This window comes from Nomascus leucogenys, chromosome 17 (assembly GCF_006542625.1).
Source record: "Nomascus leucogenys isolate Asia chromosome 17, Asia_NLE_v1, whole genome shotgun sequence".
NCBI lineage: Eukaryota > Metazoa > Chordata > Mammalia > Primates > Hylobatidae > Nomascus > Nomascus leucogenys.
Genome location: NC_044397.1, coordinates 83,977,665 through 83,994,745, shown reverse-complemented (window position 1 = coordinate 83,994,745; position 17,081 = coordinate 83,977,665). Strand labels below are relative to the sequence as shown.

Sequence of the window (17,081 nt, the reverse complement as noted above, 5' to 3'; positions counted from 1 at the left end):
CTGTGCAGGGGGAAGCATACAACTAAGTGAGAAACAAAAGACACTTATTCAATTGAGACATGCATTACATCATTTCTTACTTTTCAAGGAACAGCATGTTTTATGACTTGAGATTATCTGTCTAGTGACCTTGCAGCTGCACAGCTAGAGAAACAGAGTCTTCACAATGCCTGGCAAAGGGAGAGATAAGGCTCACTAGCCACAGAAAAACAGGCAGTTAATTTTAAAGGACTCCAGCTCTTTCTCTTCCTCAAGGGGAATTCGGTTTTCTTACATAAGAAACTGAGTTTTTGCTTACAAAAAGAGCTCCAAAGGGAAAGAGCTGCTTACAGTGGCCTCAAATCATTGGCTGAATACAGAGCTGCACAGGCTAAGGGAAAGACTCCACAAAGCTGAGGAGAAAATAGCTACTGAGAAAAGAATGACTACTGGCTGAGCAGCTGAGGGCTGAACATTCTTTTTTTTTTTTTTTGAGACCGAGTCTCACTCTGTCGCCCAGGCTGGAGTGCAGCCGCATGATCTCAGCTCACCGCAACCTCTGCCTCCCGGGTTCAAGCGATTCTCCTGCCTCAGCTTCCCAAGTAGCTGGGACTACAGGTGCCTGCCACCACGCCCAGCTAATTTTTGGTATTTTGAGATCGCGCCACTGCACTCGAGCCTAGGTGACAGAGTGAGACTCCATCTCAAAAATAAATAAAAAAAAAATAGCGGCGCGGGCTCAAGCCTGTAATCCGCACTTGGAGGCCGAGGCGGGGGATAACGAGGTCAGGAGATCGAGACATCCTGGCTAACACAGTGAAACCCGTCTCTACTAAAATACAAAAATAGCCGGTGTGTTGGCGGGCCTGTAGTCCAGTACTCGGAGGCTGAGGCAGGAAATGGCGTGAACCGGGAGGCGGAGCTTGCAGTGAGCCGAGATTGCGCCCCACTCCAGCCTGGGCACAGAGCAAGACTCCGTTCAAAAAAAAAAAAAAAAAATAAATAAATAAATAAATAAATAAAAATAAAGCTGAAGGTTTCCTCATTACCAAGGTACCAAGGTAAGGTCCCAGAATCCTCCAACAGCGATGATACATCTTCCTCCGCAGCCTAGAATCTCCATGTTCATCCCAGACTTCCTCCCTCAGGACCTCCCAACAATACACATTTCCAAAGCCTCCTACAACAGAGGCCGCCAAACTCCCATGTACACCAAATACCCACGTCCTGACCTCAAAACCCTTTCCTAATGGACCCAAATGGCCCCCTACACAGTCTCCCTCAAGACAGACTTCGTGTGCAGGTGCCAGCCCCTTGTGATAGACAAGCAGAGGAAGAGCAGCAGTGGGTGTAAGAACAGGCGAATGTCCACCACATGTCCTAATTGTGTGGGCGTGGCCTCCAGGATATCATCTTCTTCCTGGACCCTTAATTTTCAAGAAAGGAATAAATATGGAGGATCAAGGGGGGAGCCATAAGGAGGACAAGGAAGATCTTAGGGACCTAGAAATAAAAACAGCAGCTTCAAGGTGTTGAGGTTCCCTGTGCCTGATGCTGTGCTAAGGAGAACTTTTCATGGAGTATGCTATGCAGTCTTCACAAATCTGTGATAAAGGTTCTATGATCATGCACATTTGACATGTCAGCAAACTGAGAGTCAGAACCATTAAGGTTCAACCACTGAAAGTACCTAGCACAGATGTGGTAGTCAGATGTGTTTGACTCTAGAAGCTATGCTTTTTTCTTTTTTCTTTTTCTTTTTTTAATTTTTATTATTTTTTGAGACAGTCTCATTCTGTCACCCAGGCTGGAGTGCAGTGGCACAATCTTGGCTCACTGCAACCTCTGCCTCCTGGGCTCAAGTGACTCTCCTGCCTCAGCCTCCTGAGTAGCTGGGATTATAGGCACCTACCACCACACCTGGCTAACTTTTGCATTTTTAGTAGAGATGGGGGTTTCACCATGTTGACCAGGCTGGTCTTGAACTCGTGACCTCAAGCGATCCACCCACCTCAGCCTCCCAATGTACTGGGATTAGAGGCATGAGCCACTGCACCCGGCCGGGGCTATGCTCTTAACTACACTTACTCCCCTTCCTGCCCTTTCCCCTCAATCTGCAGACAGGGTACTAAGATCAACTGGGAAGAAATTCAAACTGCAGGGCACTGCGTGTTTCATAATAAACCACAGATCTCAAGTTTCAAACATTTTCCAATATGTATTGGCAGCTTAGATGTCATTTGTTGACTCTTTTACCAAGGACGGGTTGGGGGGAAGGTAATAAGAAGCCCTAAAGCTGTGTCTGGTTTTGTAACAAGCATGTGAGTCCATAAAACCAAATGCCTGCATGAGACGGTAATTGTCCACGTGCTCTCCCCCTTGGAAAGAGGCTGAAACCTTTGACTCAGTGGTTCCTCAACATAAGGAATTTAGCAGCTGTTAAAACCACAGTCTCTAAATCAAAACTTGAGCTATTAAGATCACTGGGTGTGAAATCATGGCCTCTTGTTTTGTTGACTGTTTGGGGTGGGTTTTTTGTCTTTTTGAGACAGTGTCTTGCTCTGTCTCCCAGGCTGGAATGCAGTGGTGCAATCATAATTCACTGTAACCTTGACCCCCTGGCTCAGGCAATCCTCCCACCTCAGCCTCCCAAGCGGCTGGGACCACAGGTGCATTCTCCCACACCCTAGTAGTAGAACATTTTTTAAGTGTTTTTGTATAGATGGTGTCTCGCTATATGGCCCAGGCTGGTATCCACTCTTGCCTCAGCCTCCCAGAGCAATCCGTACTCTCAGTTACGGTTCGTGGAACTGTAAATTGGTACAGCTTCAGAGGAGAGTAATGTGAATGCTTTTGTCTAAATTACAAAAGAACATACTCTTGGATTCAGTTAACTCCACTTCTAGTAATGTCTCCTACTATGTACATGAAAGTGTGCAAAATCACCTAGATTCATCAAAGAACTGTTTACATAATGAAAAGTGGGAAACCAAAATGTGCACCAAGATACTGGTTAAACAAATTATGATACATTCATTTGATAGACTTGGTCCATCAGAACCCCAGCAGAAAAATATGAGTGCTTAATGGAGGGACTTTTTTTGTGTGTGTGTGTCGGAGTCTCGCTGTGTCGCCCAGGCTGGAGTGCAGTGGCGCGATCTCGGCTCACTGCAAGCTTCGCCTCCCGGGTTCATGCCATTCTCCTGCCTCAGCCTCCCGAGGAGCTGGAACTACAGGCACCCGCCACCACGACCGGCTAATTTTTTGTGTTTTTAATAGAGACGGGGTTTCACCATGTAAGCCAGAATGGTCTCGATCTCCTGACCTCGTCATCCACCCACCTCGGCCTCCAAAAGTGCTGGGATTACAGGTGTGAGCCACGGCGCCTGGCCAATGGAGGGACTTTTTACAAAGTGGAGGGCAGTGTGAAAGAAACCTACAAGACGCTGAAGCACTCTATGGCTTACAATAAGGAGACGCCACCATCATCCCTAGGTGGAAAGGTGCAGTGAGAGGGAGTAGTTTCTGAAACCGAGACTGATTGTACAGGGGTAAAAGAGAGCCCCCAGCAGAGGTCATGGTTTCTGGCAGAGGAATACAACCACTGCTTTCACACAGCCAAGCAAAATAATCTGACATTGCTCCTCTCTCAAACTTCCATTGGCCAAACCCAAAGTTTTTTTTAATGTAGAGGTGAAGGGACCATGGGTGGTACAGTTTATAGAGGCCACCCTTCTAAAAGACAGGTCATGGTGGAGAGTGGAGATGGTAGGGCAAATAGAATATCCAGCACAGTGGCCAGGAGCTCACACCTGTAATCCCAACACTTTGGGAGGCTGAGGTGGGCAGATCATGAGACCAGGAATTCAAGACCAGCTTGGCCAACATGGCAAGGCCCTGTCTCTACTAAAAATACAAAAAGTAGCCAGGCGTGGTGGCACACACCTGTAATCTCAGCTACTCAAGAGGCTGAGGCACGAGAATCACTTGAGCCCGGGAGGCAGAGGTCACAGTGAGCCAAGATTTCCTACTGCACTCCAGCCTGAAAGACAGAGTGAGACGGTCTTAAAAGAAAAAGAAAAAAAATTCCAACCCAACCTGACAGATACAGTGGATATAGTAAGTTATTATTTGTGTATTTGTGTATGGAATACCCTGGAAACTGGTAACATTAGTATCAACTTGGGAAGGGAAACTGGGTTGAAGAAATTTCACTTTCCATCATTTTGTATCTTTTGAATTTTGGATAGTGTCAACACATTACCTGCTCAAGGAGGAAAAAAATTAAGAAATCAGGTGTAAAGGGAGTGTACCTCTGCTTCCAAATTTAAGCCAAGAGCCACTGTGAAAAGTAGTTTGGTGATTTCTAAAAAAACTTAAAATAGAACTACCATCTGGCCCAGCAATCTCATTATTGAGTATATACACAAAGGAATATAAATCATTCTACCATGAAGACACATGCACACCTTTGTTTACAGCAGCACTGTTCACAATAGCAAAGATATGGAATCAACCTAAATGCCCATCCGTGGTAGACTGGATAAAGAAAATGTGGGCTGGGCATGGTGACTCATGCCTGTAATCCCAGCACTTTGGGAGGCCAAGGTGGGTGGATTACCTGAGGTCGGGAGTTCGAGACCAAGCCTGTCCAACATGGTGAAACCCCATCTCTACTAAAAATACAAAAAAAGTAGCCAGGCATGGTGGCAGACACCTGTTTTCCGAGCTACTTGGGAGGCTCAGGCAGAAGAGTCACTTGAACCCAGGAGGCAGAAGTTGTGGTGAGCCGAGATCACACCAGTGCATTCCAGCCTGGGCAACAGAGCAAGGCTCTGTCAAAAGAAGAAAGGAAAGAAAGAGAGAGAGAGAGAGAAAGAAAGAGAGAAAGAAGGAGAGAAAGAAAGAGAGAGAGAGAGGGAGGGAGGGAGGGAGGGAGGAAGGAGGGAAGGAAGGAAGGAAGGAAGGAAGGAAGGAAGGAAGGAAGGAAGGAAGGAAGGAAGAAAATGTGGTATATATACACCATGGAATACTACACAGCCATAAAAAGGAACAAGATAATGTCTTTTGCAGCAACATAGATGGAGCTGGAGGCCAGTATCCTAAGTGAACTAATGCAGGGACAGAAAACCAGACACCACAGGTGCTCACTTATAGGTGGGAGCTGAACAATTGACTACACATTGACACAAAGAAGGGAACAATAGACAGCAGGGCCTACTTGAGGGTAAGATGGTAGGAGGGTGAGGACTGAAAAGCTACCTATCGGGTGCTACGCTTATTACCTAGGTGATGAAATAATGTGTACACCAAACCCTCACCATTGCCGAAGAGACTGGCGGCTAAATAAAGCAGTGGGTGAAGAGGTCCCTGGGTGACATGTTAGGTCTTTGTACATAATTTAAAATAATGGGGCATGATTAATTTAAAAAAAAAGAGGAGTGCAGGAAGAGTCAGAGAGAGGCAATGTGAGGATGGAAGCAGAGACTGGAGTGATGTGCTTTGAAGATGGAGGAAGGGGCTTCGCACCAAGGAATAAAGGGGCGACCAGAAGCTGAAAAGGCGAGGAAATGGATCCTCTTATCAAGGCTCCAGGAGGCACCAGCCCTGCTGACTCCTTGACTTTATCCCAGTGAAGCTGATTTTGGAATTCTCACCCCCAGAAGTAAAATAATAGTTTGGGGTCTGTTTGTTTGTTTGTTTCTTTGTTTTTGAGACGGAGTCTCACTTTGTCACCCAGGCTGGAGTGCAGTGGCACGATCTTGGCTCACTGCAAGTTCTGCCTCACAGGTTCACGCCATTCTCCTGCCTCAGCCTCTCCGAGTAGCTGGGACTACAGGCGTCCACCACCACACCCGGCTAATTTTTTGTATTTTTAGTAGAGACGGGGTTTCACCGTGGCCTCGATCTCCTGACCTTGTGATCCGCCCGCCTCGGCCTCCCAAAGTGCTGGGATTACAAGTGTGAGCCACCGCGCCTGGCTGTTTGTTTGGTTATTTGAAATGAAGTTTCACTCTTGGTGCCCATGCTGGAGTGCAGTGGTATGGTCTTGGCTCACTGCGGCCTGGACCTCCTGAGCTCAACTGATTCTCCCACCTTAGCTTCTCAAGTAGCTGGGATTACAGGCATGTGCCACCACATTCAACTCATTCTTTTAAATTTCTATAGAGAGGGAGTCTTGCTATGTTGCCCAGGCTAGTCTCAAACTCCTGGGCTCAAGCAATCCTCCTCCCTCAGCCTCCCAATATATTCTGGGATTACAGGTGTGGCCCACCACACCCAGCCTACATTACCTTTTCTTACTCAGTCCCTCCTGCCTCTCTCTAAAAAGGATCCCTGTGATTACATTAGGCCCAGCCAGGTAGTCTAGAGTAAACTTTTCATCTCAAAATCCTCAACTTAATCCCATCGGCAAAGTCCTTTTTACCATGTAAGGTAACAAATTCACTGGTTGTAAGGATAAGGACCTGGACATCTTTGGGGGGCCATAACAACCTGCCACAACACCATGATCTGTAACAGCCTTGCAATGGGTCAGGCCCTTCACTGACTCCCAGTCACACACTCACTGACTCCTTATAGTAGCCCCATGATGAGAGGAGTGCCATCAGGCCCATTTTACAGATGAGAAGACTGAGGCTCGGAGAAAGGAAGTCAGTTTGCCCAAGTCACACCAAGACTAAGAGACCAACGAGGATTCAAACCGCGTCCATCTAACTCCAGATCTGGTGTTCTGGGCTGTGCTATTGTGTCCTGGGTGCTGTGTTGAAATGTGTTGTTTTGGCCGGGCATGGTGGCTCACGCCTGTAATCCTAGCACTTTGGGAGGCCAAGGTGGTGGATCACTTGAGCTCAGGAATTCGAAACCGGCCTGGGCGACATGGCGAAACCCTATCTCTACAAAAAATACAAAAACTGGGCCGGGCGCGGTGGCTCATGCCTGTAATCTTAGCACTTTGGGAAGCCAAGGTGGGCGGATCACTTGAGGTCAGGAGTTCAAGACCAGTCTGGACAACATGGTGAAACCCCATCTCTACCAAGAATATAAAAAAATTAGCTGGGTGTGATCTCAGCTCCTTGGGAGGCTGAGGCAGGAGAATCGCTTGAACCTGGGAGGCAGACGTTGCAGTGAACCGAGATCGTGCCACTGCACTCCAGCATGGGCAACAGAGCGAGATTTCATCTCGAAAAAAGGAAAGAAAGAAATGTGTTGTTCGGTATTTACTATGGTCTGTTCAGCTGTTGGACGGCCAGATGCTACGTGTTGTGTTGAGATATTTCTGGGTGAGATCGTAGAGTTGTCAGGCACTGCATGTGGTTTTGCATTGTGTCATCTGCTGGCTGCCAACGTTGTTGCATTGCTGCATAGTGTGTCCTTTGTTCTGCTGCCTTGACTGTATGTGTTGTGATGTCACATCGTGTGCTCTGTGCTGTCTGCCAGGTTGCTGTGTACTAGAGTGTGTTGTGTGGCAGGATTATGTAGCTGTATGCTGGCATTATGTGTTGGTGTGTGGTTGCCGTGTCTTGGGATGTTTCTGGGCTGGCTGTTAGGTCACTGCGTGTCGTGTGTTGGCATGTACTGTGATCGTATTTGCTGGGTGTTCTGTTGCCCTGTGTTGTTGTGTTCCTTGATGCCTGATGATTGCCTTGTGCTATGTTGCGTGCTGTGTGTTGTGTTGCCAAGAATAGCCCGTTCTGTGGTTGGGTATTGTTGCTGTCGATGTGCTGCAGGAAGTTCTGGGTTCTGTGCTGTCTGTGGCATTGACAGATGCTTTTGGGGTGTTGTTAAGCAGCATGTTGTGACCACGTCCCTGTGTTTGCACTGCAAGACACGTTGCCATGGTTGAGTCGGATGTTGTGCGAATTAATGGTGTTGCTGCATGAGGTCTGGTGTGCTGCACATAGCGTCTTCCTGACCCATTCCATTCTTCACCCTCAGGCGAGCCCTTTGACCCTACGTTTGTACTGAGTCGCTCAGGGTCCAACATTATCTGTTCCGTGCTCTTCGGCAGCCGCTTCGACTATGATGATGAGCGTCTGCTCACCATTATCCGCCTTACCAATGACAACTTTCAAATCATGAGCAGCCCCCGGGGCGAGGTCAGCCAACTGAGTCCAGCAGGGATGGGCTGTGGGGTCCGCAGGATCTAGGAATGCAGAGGAAACAGTGGGCGGGGAAAGGGCTGCGAATGGCCCGCCCAGGGCCCGCCCCCTCCCATCTGACCCCACCCAGAGTTACATGGCCACGCCCACTCCCCTCCCCTGAGCATTTATGGCCGCCATTCCCTCCATCCCACTCCCCCTCAGCCCCAACACCCACCCCGGCCTCACCAGAACCTGGCTGCCCTTTGAGACCCTGTCCCTGCCTACCTAATCCACACTGACCCCATTCGCCCCTGAACACCCTTCGTCCTCCTCCAAAACCCTCCCACTCTGTCTGGTCCCCAGTTGTGCGACATCTTCCCGAGCCTCCTGGACTGGGTGCCCGGGCCGCACCAACGCACCTTCCAGAACTTCAAGTGCCTGAGAGACCTTATCGCCCACTGCGTCCACGACCACCAGGCCTCGCTAGACCCCAGATCTTCCCGGGACTTCATCGACTGCTTCCTCACCAAGATGGCAGAGGTAATCCCTACCTGGAAATCCCACCTCTAGTCTGACCTGAAATTCTCCTGCTGCCCCTGCCTCAAACCCACAGGGACCCCAGGTGGGGCAGGGTTGGGGGACCTTCTCCCTGGAGAAGCTGATGCATCTGGCCCAGCTGGGCTGGAGCCAGGAGCCACTGGCAGCCACCGCCAATTTACAGCTCATTAAGAAGTCATCAAAGGAGGTGGGGTGGGGCGGAGGGGGCAGTTGCTCAGGCTTGTAATCCCAGCACTTTGGGAGGCCGAGGCAGGAGGATTGCTTGAGTCCAGGAGTTCGAGACCAGCCTGGACAATATAGTAAGACCCAGTCTCTACAACACATACATACACACATACACACACACACACACACGCATACACACATACATACATACACACATACAAACATACATAAAACGTATTTTTTTAAAAAACAAGAAGTCATTCAAGCTCTATCCAAGAAGTTAATTGTAGGCCCTGCAGCTGAGATTTTCCCTGCCCTGCCCTTCTGCGTTCCCCAGCTCTCCCAGGGGAAGAAAGTTAAACCCAGCTGGGACTGAATGGGCCCCCAGCAGCAGTCGTACTGGTCTAGAGTGAAGGGGTCTCGATCCCTGGCTCACGTCCCCACCCCTCTACCACGGCAGGAGAAGGAGGAGCCGCTGAGCCACTTCCACATGGATACCCTGCTGATGACCACACATAACCTGCTCTTTGGCGGCACCGAGACGGTGGGCACCATGCTGCGCCACGCCTTCCTGGCACTCATGAAGTACCCGAAAGTTCAAGATGAGGCCCACCCACACAGCAGCGCGGAGGTGCCCATGTGTTCAAGCCTCACCCCAGAGCAGGGAGCCACAGTCCCACCTCCAGCCCCGCCTCCCAGGTCTGATATAGCCTCCTGCTGGCACCAGGATTCCACAGCCAAACCCACAAACCCACATGGAGGCCGATCCCACCACATGGCCCACGAGGTCCACGCAGCCTGCCCGAATCCCGACCCAGATCCCACCCGCTTAATTGTTGGTTTTTTTGTCTTTGTTTTGTTTTTTGGAGACGGAGTCTCACTCTGTCACCCAGGCTGGAGTGCGGTGGCATGATCTCAGTTGGCTCACTGCAACTTCTGCCCCCTGAGTCCAAGGCATTCTCCTGCCTCAGCCTCCCAAGTAGCTGGGATTACCGGTGCACACCACCACATCCAGCTAATTTTTGTATTTTTAGTAGAGACAGAGTTTCACCAAGTTGGCCAGGCTGCTCTCGAACTCCTGGCCTCAAGTGATCTACCCGCCTCGGCCTCCCAAAGTGCTGGGATTACAGGCGTAAGCCACTGCACCCAGCTCTGCTTAGTTTTTTGTTTGTTTTTGAGACAGACTCACTCTGTCGCCCAGGCTGGAGTACAGTGGCACAATCACAGCTCACTGCAGCCCCAACCTCGGGCTCAAGCAATCTTCCCACCTCAGCCTTATCAATAGCTGAGAGTACAGACGTGCACCATCACATTCAATACACTCAGTTAATTTTTTATTTTTTGTACAGACAGAGCCTTGCTGTGTTGCCCTGGCTGGTCTCCTACTCCTGGGATCAAGCAATCCTCTCACTTCCGCCTCCCAAAGTGCTGGGGTTACAGGTGTGAGCCACTGCTCCCCACCTCCACCCGCTTAGTCTTGCTATGTGCCGACCGTTCCACCACCGCATGCGTCCACATCCGGCTTCAGTGCCCAGCTAACAGTCCTCCCAGAACCCTGCCCCAGAGCCCCAGTCACGCACCTGCCAGGGAACCCTACCTCTCTCACACAGCCTGGCCCACACATAACAGTTCTGTCTGCTACTCCACCTCCCCAAGCTCCACCTCTGGGTGTACCCCCTGCTCTGCCCCTGATCTCCAGCCCTCCCACACAGCCCACCCACTCAATCCACCGTCCATCGCATAGAGTCCCAAAACTAATCCCATCAGATCCTGGATTCCAAGCCTCCCTGAAGCCCTGCCCACACAACCCCACGCCCAGGCCCTTGCACAAGCCAACCTTTTGCCCTCACTGACACACTTCCTCCCAGGCCCTGGCTAATTCTTTTTTTTTTCCCTCCTTTTTTTTGAGACGGAGTCTCACTCTGTCTCCCAGGCTGGAGTGCAGTGGCCCAGTCCCGCTCACTGCAACCTCCACCTCCTGGGTTCAAGCAATTCTCCTGCCTCAGCCTTCCGAGTAGCTGGGACCATAGGTGTGCGCCACCACGCCCAGCAAATTTTTTTATTTTGTTTTAGAGACGGGGTTTCACCGTGTTGCCCAGGCTGGTCTCTGAAGGAGGCCAGCCCCTCCACACCTGTGGGTATTTCTTGTCAGGCGGGACGAGAGACCAAGAAGAGAAATAAGACACAGAGACAAAGTAGAGCGAAAGAATAGTGGGCCCAGGGGACGGGCGCTTAGCATACGGAGGACCTGCACCGGCCTCAGTCTCTGAGTTCCCGCAGTATTTATTGATTACTGTTTTCACTATCTCAGCAAGGGGAATGCGGCAGGAGGGTGGGGGTGATAGTGGGGAGAAGGTCAGCAGGAAAACATGTGAGCAAAGGAATCTGGGTTACTAATAATTTCAAGGGAAGGTACTGTGCCCGGATGTGTACGTAGGCCAGATTCATGTATCTCTCCACCCCAATATCTCAGTGTAGCAAAGAGTAACAGAGCAGCATTTGCCACCAGCATATCTCACCTCCAGCCACAGGGCAGTTTTCTCCTATCTCAGAAGAGAATGAATGTGTGATCGGGTTTTATACCAAGACATTCCATTACCAGGGACATGCAGGAGACGGAGGCCTTCCTCTTACCTCAACCGCAAGAGGCCTTCCTCTTTTACTAATCCTTCTCAGCACAGACCCTTTACAGGTGTTGTGCTGGGGGATGGTCAGGTCTTTCCCTACCCATGAGGCCATATCTCAGGCTGTCTCAGTGGGGAGAAACCTTGGACAATACCCAGGTTTTCTTTGGCAGAGGTCCCTGTGGCTTTCCGCAGTGCATTGTGCCCCTGGTTAATTGAGAACAGAGAATGGCGATGACTTTTACCAAGCATACTGCCTATAAATATAGTGTTAACAAGGCACATCCTGCACAGCCCTAGATCCCTTAAACCTTGATTCCACACAGCACATGTTTCTGTGAGCACAGGGTTGGGGCTAAAGTTACAGATTAACAGCATCTCAAGGCAAAACAATTTTCTTAGTAGAGATCAAAATGAAATTTCTTATGTCTTCCTTTTCTACACAGACACAGTAACAGTCTGATCTCTCTTTCTTTTCCCTACAGCCTCAAACTCCTGGGCTCAAGTGATTCGTCCGCCTCAGCCTCCCAAGTGCTGGGATTACAGGCATGAGCCGCCGCGCCCAGCCAGCTCTAGCTAATTCTCACATATGCCCCTAGACCCCTCCCCACATTCACACACACCTCTTCCCAGCCTGGTTTGATACCCTCGACCCCGCTTCCCCCTTCCCCTCCAGCCCGCGTGCAGGAGGAGATCGACCTCATGGTGGGACACGTGCGGCTGCCAGCGCTGAAAGACCGCGCAGCCATGCCTTACACAGACATGGTGATCCACGAGGTGCAGCGCTTTGCAGACATCACCCCCATGAACTTGCCGCACCGCGTCACTAGGGACACGGCCTTTCATGGCTTCCTGATACCCAAGGTGCGCTAGGCCTGGCAAACAACATCAGGCAACCTAAGAGGAGGCATCGCAGGCTCTTGCAACTCGCGAGGAGTATCCCAGGCACTAGCCATCAACACCCCAGGCCTTAGCAACTGGCATCCCAAGCCCTAGCTACAGAAATCTCAGACCCTTAAATCCAGAAGCTCAGGCCTTTCCCAGGACCCCATCTCATATCACACTGGACTAGACCCCTTCACCATGACAAATCCCCTTCCTAGAACCCCTCCCTGGAAGCCCTGGAGCCTGGAACTTCATCTTGAGGATCCCTTGGGCCTAAATGCTATTCGCAGGGACCCCTCCTTTTTCCCAGAAACCCCACATCTGCTCCCACAAAGGGTGGGGGTTTCCCACATCCCTGCCAAAGTCCCCAATAATACAGCATATAGCACCCATCACTTGGAACCCTAGACACCCACACATATTTCCTTGGCCCCCGATTGAGTCCTATACCCACCCCTTATCAAGTCCCCAGGACACCCAGCCCAATAAAATGGAAACGAGTTTGGGAGCCTCCCAGCCCTCCTACACTGCTAACTCCACCTCCTCAGCCACACAGGGCACCAGTATCATCACCCTCCTTAACACCGTCCACTACGACCCCAGCCAGATCCTGACGCCCCAGGAGTTCAACCTCGAGCATTTTTTGGATGCCAATCAGTCCTTCAAGAAGAGTCCAGCCTTCATGCCCTTCTCAGCTGGTGAGGGCAGGAATCAGAGGCTTTCTGGCCCAATTTCTACCTACATTCATCATCCTAATTCCACTTGCCAAATCCTCTCACTCCTTCCTTCCACCCATTCTCAGCTTTGGATGTACTGAGACATTCATTCCTCCTCTCAACTCTGCTCCTATGGGCAAGTAGTGACTAAAATCCTCGTGAAGCGAGGTGGGGAGGTTGATTAATAATTTAACTTGGGGCTGGGCACGGTGACTCACACCTGTAATCCCAGCACTTTGAGAGGCTGGCGGGGGGGGTGGATCACCTGAGGTGAGGAGTTCGAGACCAGCCTGACCAATATGGTGAAACCCGTCTCTACTTAAAGTACAAAAATTAGCCAGGTGTGGTGGTGGGCGCCCGTAGTCCCAGCTACTCCAGAGGAGAGACAGGAAAATCGCTTGAACCCGGGAGCTGGAGGTTGCAGTGAGCCAAGATTGCACCATTGTACTCCAGCCTCAGCGACAAAGCGAGACTCTGTCTCAAAAAAAAATAATGATAATAATTTAACAGCCAGGGGCGATTACTCATGCCTGTAATCCCAGCACTTTGGGAGATCTAGGCGGGCAGGTCACCTGAGGTCAGGAGTTCAAGATTAGCCTGACCAACATGGTGAAACCCTGTCTCTACTAAAAATACAAAATTAGCCAGGAATGCACAACTGTAATCCCAGCACTTTGGGAGGCCGAGGTGGGCAGATCAGAAGGTCAGAGGATCGAGACCATCCTGGCTAACACGGTGAAACCCTGTCTCTACTAAAAATACAAAAAAATTAGCCGGGCGTGTTGGCGGGCTCCAGTAGTCCCAGCTACTCAGGAGGCTGAGGCAGGAGAATGGCGTGAACCTGAGAGGCGGACCTTGCAGTGAGCAGAGACCGCGCCACTGCGCTCCAGCCTGGACAACAGAGCGAGACTCCATCTCAAAAAAAAAAAAAAAAAAGAAAGAAAAAAATTAGCCAGGAAATGGTGGCACATGCCTTAATCCCAGCTACTCTGGAGGCTGAGGCAGAAGAATCACTTGAATCCAGGAGGTGGAGCTTGCAGTGGGCCGAGATCGCGCCATTGCACTGCAGCCTGGGCAACAAGAGCAAAACTCCGTCTCAAAAAAATAAATAAATAATAATTATAATAATTACCATTTAACTTGGGCCAGGTGCATTGGTTCATGCCTGTAATCCCAGCACTTTGGGAGGCTGAGGTGGGAGGATCGCTTGAGGCCAGGAGTTCAAGACCAGCCTGGACAACATGGCAAGACCCTTTCTCTACTGAAAATTTTAAAATTACCTAGATGTGGTGTGGTGTGTGCATCTGTGGTCCCAGCTACTTCGGAGGCTGAGGTGGGATGATCACTTGAGCTCAGGAGTTTGAGGTTACAGTGAGTGTGATCATGCCACTGCATCTGGACAACAGAGTGAGATCCTTTCTCTAAAATAAAAAATACTGACTAGCCAAAAATAAAAAATATATAAAATGTTTAAAAGAAAAAAAAAATAATTGAACTTGGGAGTGGTCATTGTCTACCTGTCCACTGGGTGGCGCAGTTGAGGTGGTTCTGGGGTGGTTTTTGTTTTGTTTTGTTTTGTTTTTTGGCTTTCCTCTTTACCCTGCTGAAAAATACTTCCCTCTTTACTCAGTAGCAGGAGAAGAAAAAAACTGGCATAATAATAGGTAACTTACCATATTGCCTACTGTGCGTCAAGTGCTGCCTCTACAAGAGCCCAGCTAAGAGCTTATGTTTTCCGATGGGAATGTGCAGCCCAGATTCCAGCAGGGTTTGCATCCCATCTGTCACCCCCTACCTGTATTGCCTTGGGTATGTTACTTCACTTCTCTGTACCTCAATGTCCACATCTATAAAATGGAGATAATACTAAGGCCTGCCTCTTGGAGTTGTTAGAATTAATTGTGATGTAATGCTTACAGTAGTGCATGGCCCATGGTAAGCTACTTACAGCCTCACTACGTTCCCTGTGTTTACCATTCACAGCAGCCTCATGAGGCACTATTACTATCCCTCCTTTTATTTTTCTTTCTGAGACAGGGTCTTGCTGTCATCCGGGCTGGAGGGCAGTGGCACAATCATGGCTCACCGCAGCCTTGATCTCCTGGGCTCAAGTGATCCCCTCGCCTCAGCCTCCCAAGCAGCTGGGAGTATGTGCATGTGCCACCTTGCACATTTTTTAAAAAACTTCTTGTAGAGATGGGATCTTGCTATGTTGCCCAGGTTGCTCTCAAACTCCTGGGCTCAAGAGATCCTCTTGCCTCGGCCTCCGAAAGTGCTGAGATTACAGGCCTAAGCCAGCGCACCCAGTCTTCATATCCCCATTTTAGGTACCCAGAATGTGTGGTTTGTCCAGGATCACAAAACTAGTAGTGACAGGGTCGGGATTCGAACCCAAGCAGCCCAGGTCATTCCACTCCAGTTTAAAGCATCTTTCCCAGATCTTTACATGGGTCAATCTGTGACGTCCCCAGCTGCTGTCTTCCTTTCCTCTTATGTTTTCCTCTGGGAATGTGGGGTTGCAGCCTCTAACCTCATCTTATCTCACGGCCACTCCCCACCCTGCCACCCCCGCAGGGCGCTGTCTGTGCCTGGGCAGGTCGCTGGTGCGCATGGAGCTCTTTCTGTACCTCAGCGCCGCCCTGCAGAGCTTCTCGCGGCAGCCGCTGGGTGCGCCCGAGGACATCGACCTGACCCCGCTCAGCTCAGGTCTCGCCAGTTTGCCGCGGCCTTTCCAGCTGTGCATGTGCCCGCGCGAACACCCCGACCCTTCCAGATTCGCCTGTGAGAGATGAGGCCCATCCATGTGGGTTGCTACGTCCCCTTCTTGGTCCACAGTCTGCCCCCATCCCTCTGGCAGTCACGCTTTCTTCCCTGCACGCTGTGCCTGCCGCGTGCCCATCCCCCATCCCTCCAATCTGTACCCCATCTGCAGGGCAGAGGCAGATGTGGCATGTCTTTTTGTACCCACAGAGCTTGTTCTACGGTATGCCCCTTTCTGGGCTTTTTGTATCATTTCTTAGTACATTTGTAATAGATTCAAACCAGTCTTGGCTGAATTAAAAGGAGGATGACAGTCATTTAGGATGGCGAGAAGGGAGCTGGCTGCAGAGATGGAGACACTGGCTAGTTCTGCCCTCACCTTTAGGGTGACTAGGGTGGAAGAAATTGTATCCTGGAGACAGGCTTGAAGATAGAGGCTGTGAGGACCTGAAGCCAGAGAGGCAGAGAAACCAAGACAGAGAAAAAGACAGCAGGACCAGGCGAGGTGGCTCACACCTGTAATCCCAGCACTTTGGGAGGCCGAGGCAGGAGCATCGCTTGAACCCAGGAGTTTGAGACCAGCCTGGGCAACAGAGTGAGGCCTGACTCTACAAAAAGTCAAAAAGTGGGGCAGGAGGATTGCTTGAGCCTGGGAGGTTGAGGCTGCAATGGGGTATCATTGCACCACTGCATTCCCGCCTGGGAGACGGGAGTGAGACCCTGTCTCAAGAAAAAAAAAAAGTAAGAAAGAAAAAGAAGAAGACAGCAGAGAGACATCAAGAAGAAGACGACAGCAGAGAGATATCAGAGAGAATGTGCAAGAGATGCAGGGCACTGCAGAGAGATGGAAGCAGGGGAAAGTGAGGCTAAGATGGAACAAGCACTGACACTAAATGACACTCCCTATTTGCACACTGTTCTGAATGCCTCATTTAAATCTCCCTATTTTGCTCTGGTTTGTTTTGGGGGCTTTTGTTTCTTTTTTTCCTTTTTTTTTTTTTTTTTTTTTTTGAGATAGAGTCTCGCTCTGTCACCCAGGCTGGAGTGCAGTGGCGTGATCTTGGCTCACTGCAACCTCCGCCTCCCTGGTTCAAGTGATTCTCCTGCCTCAGCCTCCTGAGTAGCTGGGACTACAGGCGTGCACCACCATGCCCAGCTAATTTTTTGTATTTTTAGTAGAGACAGAATTTCACCGTGTTAGCCAGGATGGTCTCGATCTCTTGACCGCCTGATCTGCCCACCTCGGCCTCCCAAAGTGCTGGGATTAGAGGCGTGAGCCACCGGCCACCGTGCCTGACCTGTTTGTGTCT

At 50.3% G+C, this 17,081-nt stretch overlaps 1 protein-coding gene across 1 annotated transcript; it reads left to right on the top strand.

Annotated features, from left to right (window-relative positions):
- The first annotated feature begins 1,238 nt into the window (after positions 1-1,238).
- Positions 1,239-15,803, top strand: LOC105737754 (cytochrome P450 2F1-like). Its single transcript, XM_030795625.1, has 7 exons — positions 1,239-1,329; positions 7,918-8,078; positions 8,427-8,603; positions 9,247-9,386; positions 12,085-12,274; positions 12,852-12,993; positions 15,586-15,803. Exons 1-7 carry the CDS (start codon positions 1,239-1,241, stop codon positions 15,801-15,803), a joined length of 1,119 nt encoding a protein of 372 aa, XP_030651485.1.
- Positions 15,804-17,081: the final 1,278 nt, after the last annotated feature.

What these genes read in the sequence shown, in the direction of transcription:
- LOC105737754 (XM_030795625.1), top strand. Translation starts at nt 1,239, where the DNA reads ATGGCCCCCTACACAGTCTCCCTCAAGACAGACTTCGTGTGCAGGTGC. An exon ending in TCCTCACCAAGATGGCAGAG is followed by an intron (nt 8,604 to 9,246) that starts GTAATCCCTACC and finishes CTACCACGGCAG; the next exon opens with GAGAAGGAGGAGCCGCTGAG. An exon ending in ATGAAGTACCCGAAAGTTCA is followed by an intron (nt 9,387 to 12,084) that starts AGATGAGGCCCA and finishes CCCTTCCCCTCC; the next exon opens with AGCCCGCGTGCAGGAGGAGA.